Source organism: Eleutherodactylus coqui, chromosome 4 (genome assembly GCF_035609145.1).
Source record: "Eleutherodactylus coqui strain aEleCoq1 chromosome 4, aEleCoq1.hap1, whole genome shotgun sequence".
NCBI lineage: Eukaryota > Metazoa > Chordata > Amphibia > Anura > Eleutherodactylidae > Eleutherodactylus > Eleutherodactylus coqui.
Genome location: NC_089840.1, coordinates 53,349,361 through 53,362,146, shown reverse-complemented (window position 1 = coordinate 53,362,146; position 12,786 = coordinate 53,349,361). Strand labels below are relative to the sequence as shown.

At 43.2% G+C, this 12,786-nt stretch overlaps 1 protein-coding gene across 2 annotated transcripts in view; it reads left to right on the top strand.

Moving 5' to 3' along the window:
- Positions 1 to 11,740, top strand: part of LOC136624616 (Fc receptor-like protein 5) — a 37,134-nt gene extending 25,394 nt beyond the window's left edge. For both annotated transcript variants that reach the window (XM_066598575.1, XM_066598574.1), the window contains 2 exons: positions 8,295 to 8,426; positions 11,357 to 11,740. In XM_066598575.1, the coding sequence (XP_066454672.1) occupies positions 8,295 to 8,425 (131 nt within the window). In that variant the 3' untranslated portion in view covers position 8,426; positions 11,357 to 11,740. The remainder of the gene's footprint in view (positions 1 to 8,294; positions 8,427 to 11,356) is intronic.
- The last annotated feature ends 1,046 nt before the right edge of the window (positions 11,741 to 12,786 follow it).

Genomic DNA, 12,786 nt, shown 5'->3' with positions numbered 1-12,786 from the left:
TACACCAATTGTTTTGGGCCCTCGCCTACAGTGTAATCCTAGTAATTTTTATGGGCTTCGCCTGCACTCATGGTACAGCAAGGTGTGTGGGGTTGGCCTACACTTTTGCTACATAATTGTAACTGGGGCCTTGTCTATACTGCAACTACTGAAATGTGAAAGAGACTGTTATCTCCCTAAACTGCTACAACGGGAATGTTACTGTGGCCTGTCTTGACTGCTACTACTACTGAAATGGAACTAATACTGTGCTCCCCCTATACTGCTGCTTCGGAATTGTTACTGGGGCCTGTCTTGACTGCTACTATTACTAAAATGGAACTAATACTGTGCTCCCCCTATACTGCTGCTAGTGATATGTTACTGGGGCCTGTCTAGACTGCAACTACTACTGAAATGGAACTAATACTGTGCTCCCCCTATACTGCTGCTAGTGATATGTTACTGGGGCCTGTCTAGACTGCAACTACTACTGAAATGGAACTAATACTGTGCTTCCCCTATACTGCTGCTAGTGATATGTTACTGGGGCCTGTCCAGACTGCTACTACTACCGAAATGGAACTAATACTGTGCTCCCCCTATACTGCTGCTAGTGATATGTTACTGGGGCCTGTCTAGACTGCTACTACTACTGAAATGGAACTAATACAGTGCTCCCCCTATACTGCTGCTTTGGAATTGTTACTGGGGCCTGTCTTGACTGCTACTATTACTGAAATGGGCGGTTGGGCAGCATGTTACCCAGGAGAAGTGGCAGCGGAGTGTCATGCAGGCAGTGATTGTGCTTTGTTGGAGGTAGTGTGGTGCTTAGCTAAGGTATGCCTTGCTAATGAGGGTTTTTTAGAAGTAAAAATTGTTGGGGGGGGGCACTCTTGCCGCTATTGTGGCTTAATAGTGGGACCTGGGAACTTGAGATGCAGCCCAACATGTAGCTCCTCGCCTGCCCTATCCGTTTCTGTGTCGTTCCCATCACTTTCTTGAATTTCCCAGATTTTCACAAATGAAAACCTTAGCGGAGCATAGGTCCCATACAAAAATGCTCGGGTCGCCCATTGACTTCAATGGGGTTCGTTACTCGAAACGAACCCTCGAGCATCGCGGGAAGTTCGACTCGAGTAACGAGCACCCGAGCATTTTGGTGCTCGCTCATCTCTAAATTTTAACATTAGAAAGTCCCATCGAAAAACGCAACGATATTGCGGCGTTAAAAAAAAACGCTAGTGGGTAAAAGCCCTAAAATAATAGTGCGCTTCTGCGATTTTTGTGCGATGCGATTTTAACATTAGAAAGTCCCATTGACACTTGCAGTATAAAAAACGTAGCAATATCGCAGCGTTAAAAAAACGCTAGTGGGTAAAAGCCCTTAGTGATATTTATCATCCTAAGGCTGCATTCAGATGAACGTATATCGGCTGGGTTTTCACGCCCAGCCGATATACGGCGTCTCTCTCTACAGAGGGAGGAGGCTGGAAGAGGCGGGAGCAGTGCTCTGAGCTCCCGCCCCCTCTTTGCCTCCTCTCCACCCCCTGCACTATTTTCAATGAGGAGAGGCGGGATGGGGGTGGAGCTAATTCCCAGAAACTTGGCCCCGCCCCCGTCCTACCTCTTTTCATTGCAAATAGTGCAAAGGGGCGGGGAGGGGGTGGAGAGGAGCCAGGGAGGGGGCGGGAGCTCAGAGCACTGCACCTGGCTCTTCCAGCCTCCTCCCTCTGCAGAGAGAGACGCCGTATATCAGCTGGGCGTGAAAACCCAGCCGATATACGGTTGTCTGAATGCAGCCCCATAAAGACAAAGAGATGCACCCACAGCACCACACGAATACCCACTCTGGGCAGGGTGGATAAGTATGCAGAGCCAAGTCAGGGATCCAAACCAAGTCCCAACAATCAGTCTGAAGTGGCCACCAACATAGCCATATGAGGGCTGGTTGTTTGTTTTGCGAACTGTGGTTTTTATCAGCACCATTGGTACATATAATGTTTTGTAAATCTATTAATTTTTTTGGAAGGACAGGGAGAGGAAACATCAATTGTGCATAAACGACATGATAATTATTTTTCTGTGAGCTGGTACGATTATGACGATACCAATATTATTTTTTTAGGTTTTCTGCTTTTGCACAATAAAACCCCTTTTTTTGGAAATTATTTCTTTTACATCGTTGCATTCAAAGTCCCATAACTTTTTCATTTTTCAATGGATGTAGATCTGTGAGGGCTTGTTTTTTTGCGTGACGAGCTGTAGTTTTTATTGGTACTGTTAGAGGCGAACATACGGCTTTTTTGATCATTTTTATTGCGGTTTCTTTTGGAGGCAAAATGAACAAAATAATAAAAACTTTGCCTCAGTTTTTAGGTTTCTTTTTAAGGTTTATGCAGGATAAATAGTGTGTTTAATAGTATTGTACAGGTCATTACAGATATGATAACAAATATGTGGTATTTTAAACTTTAAATTTTTTTGTATACAAACATGGGAAAGTGCGCAAAAAAAGTTTATTTTTTGCTTTTTTTTAACGTTTTTTATGTCCATGTAGGACATAGGTTTTGAACCATAAAACCTATGATCACTATGATAATGCATTACAGTTAGAGATGAGCGAGCGTACTCGGCCACGCCCCTTTTTCGCCCGAGTACTGCGATTTTCGAGTACTTCCGTACTCGGGCGAAAAGATTTGGGGGGCGCCGTGGGTGAGTGGGGGGTTGCAGCGGGGAGTGGGGGGGGGAGAGGGAGAGAGAGAGGGCTCCCCCCTGTTCCCTGCTGCTACCCCCTTGTGCCGCCACACCTCCCCCCGCCCCCGGCGCCCCCCGAATCTTTTCACCCGAGTACTGAAGTACTCGAAAATCGCGGTGCTCGATCGAGTAATTACTCGAAATGAGTACGTTCGCTCATCTCTAATTACAGTACTTCTAATTGCTGATGATTACAGTACTTCTGATTGCAGAGTGCTGATGATGTCAAGAGGGAGCGCGCTCCCTCTGTGAACCCGTTACATGCCGCGATGTACATTGATTGCAGCATGTAAGGGGTTAAGAGCAGGGATCAGTGTTCTCACAGATCCCCACTATGGCAAATCCCCTCTCGCTGCGGGATGGCGCGGGTTCACTTCTGAGCCTGCGCCATCTGTAGGACATAAGTTAACATCCTGTTGTGTTAAGTACTTTCCAGCCATGACGTAAATGGGTTAAGGAGTTAATGAAATTGTCTCACATAACTATTCATGATATGAAGAGGGTTCCATTAACTCCTCAATTACTGGTGCATTGAGCTAGAGGAGCAGATTTGGCGCAGTAATGAAGGATTTCTTTGGATGTTGCTCCCAGCATCTTGCTCCTCAGATTGCTAGCCTCATGAATTTGGACTGGTTTTGGAAGGTGCTACTCATCTTATGGTTACAGGTTGTGGCCACAACCACTGACTCTCCTGGTGACTGTGACGTGATACTTTTCTCCCCTGATGCCCAGCTGCAGTGTCTGTTCAAGCAACTACTGTAGTCTAGAGAGCGCACATGCTCGGCCACATACTTAAAGTGTTGGCGCACATCTCTCAAATATCTTCCCCACCAAACATCAGTATCTTTGGGTATATCAAGCATCCTTAACCCGTAGAGTGTGGCTGAGGATTGCCCTCTTTTGGTCTCACTCAAGGTGCTATTAGTTTGTTCCGATTCTCTAGTCCCTGGCATTGCTTATTTTTGACTACTTTTCTGTCTCTGCTTCTGACCCTGGCTTGTTGTACTGAATACACTTCTGTCCACTGCCTGCCCTGACCTCTGGCCTGTTTTACAATACTGAACCCATTGTCCGTTACCTGACCTCTGGCTTGTTCTTTGCGCTGAAGTGTGCGGCCTGCCCCAACCCAGACTGTTTGACTGAACTCCTGTTCACACCTTCAGTTACTGCACCTCAGTCTAAAGTAGCATCAGCTGCCACAGTACTGGGACCACTTCCTGAGTAACAGCTTAGGGACTCTACTGCGAAGCCCACATCGTGACTGGTGGAGTTAAAGTTGTAGACCAGGGTACCTCAGGTATCACCTCAGGATTTAGACCAAAGTCAAACCAGTCTGTGGCACGATGGATCTATGTCCGCTGATTCTGACACTTATATCGACTCATGAGTGTGATCAACGGTCTAGTAGTTGACAAATATTAGAGGGAATGTCTACACTTGAACACCATTTTGTTTTTATGCTAAATGCATCCAATATTCTGTGACAGTTAATTAATTAATATATCTTTAAAGGGCACAGAGCTCAAACTGCTCTGCATAGACAAAGTCACCTGTTAATATTGTGATTGCCTTTTACCGCCACTAGGGGAAACTCAATATGCATTGTTATTGTTACGGTATACTACCCTTGATACGCCAGCCCGGGTGCCCTAGATCTCACCCACAACCCCTGTCCCTGCCTACTTGCCTCCACTCCTGGCTAAGCCCACGCAGGCAACAGGGCGGCGGTCCCTACTCTTACTAGGGACCGAAAAAGGGACGCTGGCATACCTGGATGGAAAGGGTAGAACACCGACAGAAAAGGCAGATGTAAATAACCAACACAAACAATACTAAGCAGAACTGAGGCAGATGGAAAAACCTAGCGGATAATGGCAAAGTATAGCAGACGAGATGACAGAAGCAGGAGACCAACAAAGGCGACTAGCTAGCACACTGAGGGAAATCAATAACTGGCAGTCTCTGCCTGACCTTTAAACAAAAGCCTCCGCCCAGGGGCGGAGAGAGGGAGGCAGCCACTCCCAACAGAACACAACAAAAGGGAGCTTGTACACGGCAGCTGCACTCACAGGTGCGCGCATGCACGGTGTCGCATGCCACGAGCATCACGCCGGCCAGGCACCCGCGCCTCTGGCAGCCGGACAACAACATTCTTTTAAACACTGGACTTCATTTGCAATTAAATTAAAGTTTGTTAGGGAATGTTAGTGAATATTGTAAATTGAAGGCAAAGTGTCTTTGTCTTTGACTTATTGTATAAATCAAGTTTTTATGTTAAATATTGATGAAGTATTCCTTCAATTTAGGTGATACTCAAAGGGTAGCCTAATTGTACAATTAGTATACCTAATTGTATATGCAATGTATTGGAGAAGAACAGAGTGAGAAACACTCAAGTAATGTTTCCAAGCTCTTCTGAAGCCTTTTAATATTGCGTAGTTTATGTAGAGAAATGCAAAACAGTGATAATAATCGTCCAACTATTGTATGTAATGTCAGTGCAGCATTTTTCTCTAGCATTTTGTTGCAAATCACAACCAAGGTCTTTTATGACATTTGAAAATATTAGTTAATTTAACATCACCAGCAAACTGGTTCTAGCCAGCCTATTCTGCTTTTGACCACTTTCATGAGTCTTTTAATTGAACTATATTGACTTTGGGGGATAATGTGCCGAAACAATTACTAGGTTACTCTTACACTTTTCCCTCTTCTGTTTCTCCACAATATTCCTAAATCAGGTTTATCCCTAAGGCAAATCCCAAGGGAAGGGCTTCCATCTTCACCCAGCAATGGCTAGTCCCTGATCTGGACTTGTCTTCACCTCGTTTCCCAATTCAATTTTTATCAGGATTGAGAACAGCTCTCATTATGTGGTATAGCGTTGCAAATTGCCATTGGATAATCATTATCATAGGGGTGTTGTCTAGGGTTTACCACCCTGCAGGGATTCCCCTTTCTGGATTCCCGAATGGAGCAGGAAGGAGTAATCCCCAACACTGTTGTGAGACCACCATCAGCAAATAACATAATTATATAACACTAATAATTACTACATGTTCTGACTATAATGTCAGATCTTTGCAAGTAGGGACTTCTATGCAAAGTGAATTCATGATCATTTATTCAGCCTCCATATTTTCTTTTAAACTTTTTCCATTTCTCAACATCAAGACAGACAGTTTTGGGCACACCCACCATTTGAAACACTTTTTGGCACTCCCTGAGTACCCCTTTTTACAAGATTCGTGACCTCTGCCTTAATTACCCATTGCAGAAGGGCACAGTTGATACCTAACCGAGACTTTCAGGATAAGTCCTTTACCTGTTAATCCGAAATCATAGATTCCAGTTAAATAAATCTGGTAGTCGAAATCCCAGGATCCAGTTAAATCAGGCTGGCAGCCTTTCCTCTGGTCCCCCACTGTTTTGAAACACAACCATAAAATGAAGAGGCACAACAATATCAACGCAAAGCTGAAACCAACACGATGTCTGTCAATCCAGCAAACGTGTCTGGCACACTGTTGCATTCATGGGTTTTCAGTTCCTACACAATAATCCTCATCCACACTTTGGTTGTTCACTCTATTCCTTGTGCAAACTATTCTATCTTTTTAACAGGGTGCATACCATCTACTTCTAATGATATATGTTAGAGCACAATTTAACGCAATCGGCAGAGGCTCAACATGTAGATTTAATATTGTGAAGGTGTCTCTGTCACGTACAGGAGGGAGAGGAGAGGAGATGATACTTATTGATCCCGCCTCTGTCCCCGATTACCCCTGGATCCACTATTCCGAGCGCACTTGCCACTATCAACCGTCATGGGAAAGCCTTGATCGATCACTCTAGCGAGATTGTAAGTCATTAGAATACAGGATGATTTGTATCCAGCTTTCCTGGGTTTCTGCAAGCATGCAGAACGAAAGCTCACACCTCCACCTGATCCGTTCTACTGCACTCCAGTGATCTACAATGCCACACACAATAAATGCTGCCACCATCAGCTTGTTACAATATCACTGATAAGCTGGAACCTGGATTTATGAATTATGAGCACAATCTTCGGAGTTATGAGTCATTTAAAAACAGGCAAGGCTAAACTGATTGATATCAGGCATGATGCGTAAATTAAAACCTGGTATGGGATACATAGTTTGAGAGTGTTCAGGGGACCGTACTGAAATGTGTGTGGGCCACCCAATTCTGAAAATATATTTCATATTGGGCTAGGACCTTCACACAACTAATAATTCTTATTAAAAGAATCTGAATTTTTTGGCTCCGGCGTGCCTGCCCGCTGCTAGGTGAATGGTTTTCCTAAGACTTCATTAGCAAGTGCATGGTCATACAACTCAGTACCTTCATGTTAATACTACCCAGACAAATACAGGTGGGAGAAAAAAGAAAGGGCGGTTATTTACATCACAGCACAGCAGGTAAGCAGCGATACTCCCACTGGAGTATTGGGAAGTATTTCCAATTGTTTCCAAAGGGAAACCTTGCATCGCATCGCATTGAACACATGTGGACCTCGCACACCGTGAAATGCTTTTGCTGGCCCCATTGAAAACAATGAGCGAGGTGTTCCAGGGGAACGTCCAAAGAAGGGACATGCTGCAATTTGTTTTCAAAACAATGGGGTTCATATTCATGAGAGATTTGTGCTTCTCACAACACGCACATCTCGCACGATTTTCTCGGTCGCGTGAAAGTGGTCTAATTCTGACATTGTTTTTTCGTCACATATTAGTTGATAAAAACAGACCAATAGAATTTTTGTATATCTATTAAAAGCACCAAAATTGGGAAAAGTTTGAAAAAAATTGTCATTTTTTCACATCTTCAACTACAATATGTTAAAACAATGTGCAAACATATTGTACTCATTGTTGATAAGATATATATTACCATCTGTTTACTTTATTCTGGAAGCACATTTCAAAAATGTTATATTTTTTTTTAACAATTTAGGGGACGTACAAATTTAATATTAATTATTAAAATTTGGAGGAACGTTTTGTTTTCCTACACTAAGCCAAGCTTGCAAAGGCTCATAGGTGTCAGAATGATAGATACCCCCACAAGTGACCCCATTTAAAAAAAATACACCCTTTAATGTATTCACTGAGGGATGTCATGAGTATTTTGACCCCACATTTTCTTCCAGGAGTTACTGCAATTCAGAGGAGAAAAAAATAAAATTTCATATATTTGCAAATATGTGATTTTGTATAGTCCACATAAAAATGAGGATGTGCACCCCAAAACTCCTCAACCCCGTAACTTGATGCTTATGTGGCTCCGTAAAATGGTGGCACATCAGAATAAAGCCCCTTAGCGGCCGCCGTCAAAAGACGAATAAGTGATCATTAAGAGGTTAAATTTACTGATGTGAGTGTATATTGATGTATTGGTTATCACCATATGTAAGGTTGATTGCATGCAAATTGCCTTACATATGCAGTATCTTTGATAGCATGTACTGTATATCACATGCAGAACAGATCCCATGTACAGAACTTGATGGTTTGTGCTTTTCTCTTTTGCAGGGTCTAACAATTGTTCAATTTGTCTGCAGAACTCTATAATAGGGGGTGTTGTGTCTCTGATTTTGACAACTTCTCCGCTCCTCATTGCCACATTTTTTGTTGAACGCAACACAAGACAGAAAAAACCATGAGGTAAGACTGATAAATGTCCCATTATTATAAGATTTACAATAAATTCTTCATAGACTAAAATTGGCCAAACTTGGACTGCACTGTCTACAAATCACAACACATACTGGTCAAAAAGCATAGAAGAATACGGTGTGTTCAGGCCATTTTTATGATGCAGCCATATGTATAAGGCAGGCCAAAAATAATTCTCCCTGGGTTTCTACGGTAGTTCTGCAGACTGCTAAATGAAATGGGGAAAAACAACTCTCCCTGGATTATATTCTGCAGTAGAAAGCAACGGTAAAGTGAGATAGTAGCAAAAATATGGCACTAGTATATAGCATGCCTCCCAACTATCCCTTTTTTGGAGGATTGTTCTTTGAAATGGATCTCAACGGGGCTGGATTGATGCACCAAAGTATTGGTTCCTGGGATATTTTTTAGCAATTTAAGATTAAGATAGGAATTGAGTTGCTGGCAAATACAGAGTTTGATAGTTACTATACAGCAGCAATGCTGCCATAAACCTCACATGTCTTAGAGCAGGGGTGCCAAACGTATTTTCACTGAGGGCCACATCAACCTTATGGTTGCCTTCAAAGGGTCAATTGTAAGACTGTATAGTAATAGTGACCCCAGTAATAATAGTGACCCCCATAGTGGTCCCAGTAATAGTGCCCCAGGAGTAATAGTGACTCCAGTAATAGTGACCCCCATAGTGGTCCCAGTAATAGTGCCCCAGGAGTAATAATGACTCCAGTAATAGTGACCCCAGTAATAATAGTGACCCCCCATAGTAGCTCCAGTAATAATAGTGACTCCCATAGTGGCCCCAATAGTAATATGGTCCCCCATATTAGCTACAGTAGTAATAATAATACTCATAGTGGCTCCAGTAATGGAGACCCCATTGTAGCCCCAGTAGTATTAGGGTTCCATATATTGGCCCCAGTAGCAAGTGTCTCCCCTATTGGTGGCCTCAGCAGTAATAGTGCCCCCTTTAGTGGCTACAGTGGTAGACGTGTCCCCTATCTTGATCCCAGTAGTAATAGTAACCCTCATGGGGGAAACAGAAGTAAGTGTCCCCTATATTGGTGGCCCCAGTAAGTGTCCCCTATATTGGTGACTCCAGTAGTAATAATGAACCCCATAGTGGCCCCCGTAGTAATAAGTGGTTCAGCCCGTGGACCTTAAAGCGGTTATGCAGGCAGTGCCAACTGGGATAAACTGGGGTCGGAGTGGAAGCACTGCTCCAACCTCTGTTTGAGCTTGTAGTGACTGGAGCTTGTAATTACAAACTCAGACCTCATTGAAGTCAACGTGACCTCAGCCTTCAATTACAAGCTCCAGCCACTACACAGGGGTCGGAGCAGTGCTTCCACTCCAACCCTGTTGCATCCTGACGGGCGCTGCTTGAATAACACCTTTAAGCTTGACATGTGTGTCCTACAGGGATGCAGGTGCAGTAGATGTTGTTGTCGCACAGGACATTAGTAACTGAACCCCAGGTGACTTCCTATTATGGGATAAATTACTGTATTTGAAGGTATTCTAACAGATAACTACAAACCTATAAAACATATGTTGCCATGAATAATCTACTAACTGGTAACAAGCATGGATTCATGAAAAACAGTTTGTCCTTACCAACATGCTTGGTTTCTATAATACAGTAAATGAAAATTCAGATGTTGGTCATGCGGCTGATGACATATATCTAGATTTTGCAAAAGCATTTGGTACTGAACCACCCTACAACCTTGTACTGAACCTACAGATGCAAGGACTAGTTGACAAGCTATGCACAGGGGAAAACAATTGGATGAGGGGCAGAAGAAGTGCTGTAACTGGTACATACTCCGAATAGGCTAAAGTCAGCAATAGGGACCACAGGGTTTAGGCCCAATTCTATTTAATCTCTTCGTTGATGACCGTGCGGGTGAGATGGAAAGCAAAGCATCAGTTTGTGCTAATGATACAGAACTTTGTAGGGTACTTAAAACTCAGCATGGCCTGGATAAGATGGCAGCATGGGTAAGAACATGGCAGATGAAGTTTAATGTGGATAAGCTTATAGTGATGCACCTAGGACACAGGAATTGTATTACTGCATGTATATTAAATGGCATAGAACTGGGACAATAGAATAAGAGAAGGAATTGTGTATTCTGGTTACAAAAGGCTAAACAGCCATACTCCATGTCACAGGCTTGTTCAGCTTGGAAAAGAGGAACATTAGAGGTTCTCAACTACATGTCTAAATGTGTGGTCAGAGCTGGCACAAAATGTATTCTTCCCAAGGGCTGTCCAAAGGACCAGGGACATTCATTACATGTTGATGAAAGGTGATTTATACATCTATATGGGAAAGGGCTCTTTGCTGTAGTTTAACAAAGGAATGGCCAACCCCCAGAGCAATGTCACGATCAAGAACAGCATTTATAAAAGGGCTAGATGCTTATCTACTTAGGTATAATGGATCAAAAAAGTTGATGTTTATGGATTTGCGTCTTCTTTTATCCAGTGCATGTAACTGTAAAACATGAGCAGCAACCACCAGGGGGCACTGATAGTCAAAGTTATTATAAGCAGCGCAGTATATTAAGGGCTTATTCACACTAACTCTATAGATTCCTTTTCCCTGCTACATTATGGGAACAGGAGATTGGAACTCATTGGCTGAACTGAACCATCATATGATGGAAACGAACAGAACAGACCCCATTGACTATAATGGGGTCCATTCTGTTTACGGCTAGGCTTCTGACAGTTTACAGGATGAAATAGCGCTACATGCTGCCCTATTTCATCCAATTTTGTAATGGGATTGAGCAATGGATGTTCTGAAAGGAACCACTCAAACCGATGTAAAAAGGCCCTAACATGTAAACGTTCAGGGGTGATTCCTCCTCCAAATGTTCCATCTCTCACTGTATCTTCTCTGTCCACAGAACATTCTCATGTGGCCTCTTGGATTTTCAGCGTCCTACTACTCCGCAATACGCATTCTTGATTTTTATATAGAAAATAATGGCTTTCTCCTCGCTGACTGCAATGTTGACCTTGAATGGTGTTCAGAAGAACCTGAAGATTGGTAGATATTTCCAGGCTGAATCTTAGCTTCTATTTGGAATCGCATTGCATTGTGTTGTCTGTTATGTGCATATTACCAAAGTGGGACTTCTTGGAGGAGAAGAAATTTGAGATGATGAAGGCACCAGTGTCGGTTTGGTCGAAAGACATGGAAATAATGTGATAACCTTCTATAGTGTGCACTGTGTCTCACCCTGATATCATCAGTGGTCATACTGCTCAATAAATTAATGAAAACCTTTTGATTTTGTCTTAGGAATTTTTTTTACTAAGTAACAAGCATTTCTTTTTCAAATCCATAAAATCTGCAGTGACTATAAGTTCTGGAGCCGTTCTGTCACTTCTAGAAAGCTACATCTAGCAAAGCTGAATAACAACTAATATGTCTGCCATGAGGGCTTCCTCCTAATTTTTAACAAACATTAAATAGTCTTGTCCCAACCCTGCTCACGTTTTATAGCTTTCAGTCTGAAGTAGGATGGACCCGCTGTATAGAAGAGCTGCTCTGCATGAGACTGCAGTATAACATTCAGAATATATATGTCCAGTGGGGCAGCGGATTGTTGATCTTGATAGTGGGAGATAAGTAACATTTGTACAAAATGGCCAAACCACATCCGTGCACAAACACAACATATAGTGGGAGATGTGCAGCATCCAGACACCCTGCAGGTATTGTGTTAGGTGACCGCAGTGTTCAGTACAGGACAAAAAAGTCAGGGGCCAGAAACTTGTGAAAGCTGCAGCAAGAGGTTTTCTGAACATTTGGCAGCAGATTACAGATTACAGCCAATTTTACCCCAGCAATCACCGTACTGGTAAAATCCACAGTATCTCCAATGTTAGTGTCTCTGGAGAGCCCAGGGAGTATTTCTGTATAAGTAGCAGCAGCTTAAATCAGAGTGACTTACTTTAGGCAATCCTAGTTTTTCTCCTGTACTTTCACTATACTGTATGCCATCACAATAGCTCATGTACCTTATCCAAGCCTTGGCATTCACTTTGGGTTCAGTCCAGGTGTGCTTTACTCCTGCTGGTCTCCATGCACAAACTCTGAAGTTCCTTTGCGGGCTGGTGGCAATCCAGTAGTGCTGGGTGCTGTACGCTGGCAGATAATCCACTACACTCTCCGCTCTGCTCCAACTCTACACTGTACTGACCAAACAAGGAGTGCAGGGTCTTAGATTACCTCCCCTTCCAGAAGTTTCTAGCATCTACTGGCTCCACCCCTCCTCCACTATTCCACCAATTGGGGCTAATTAACAGTTAAGGGATTTCCCAGGTGCCA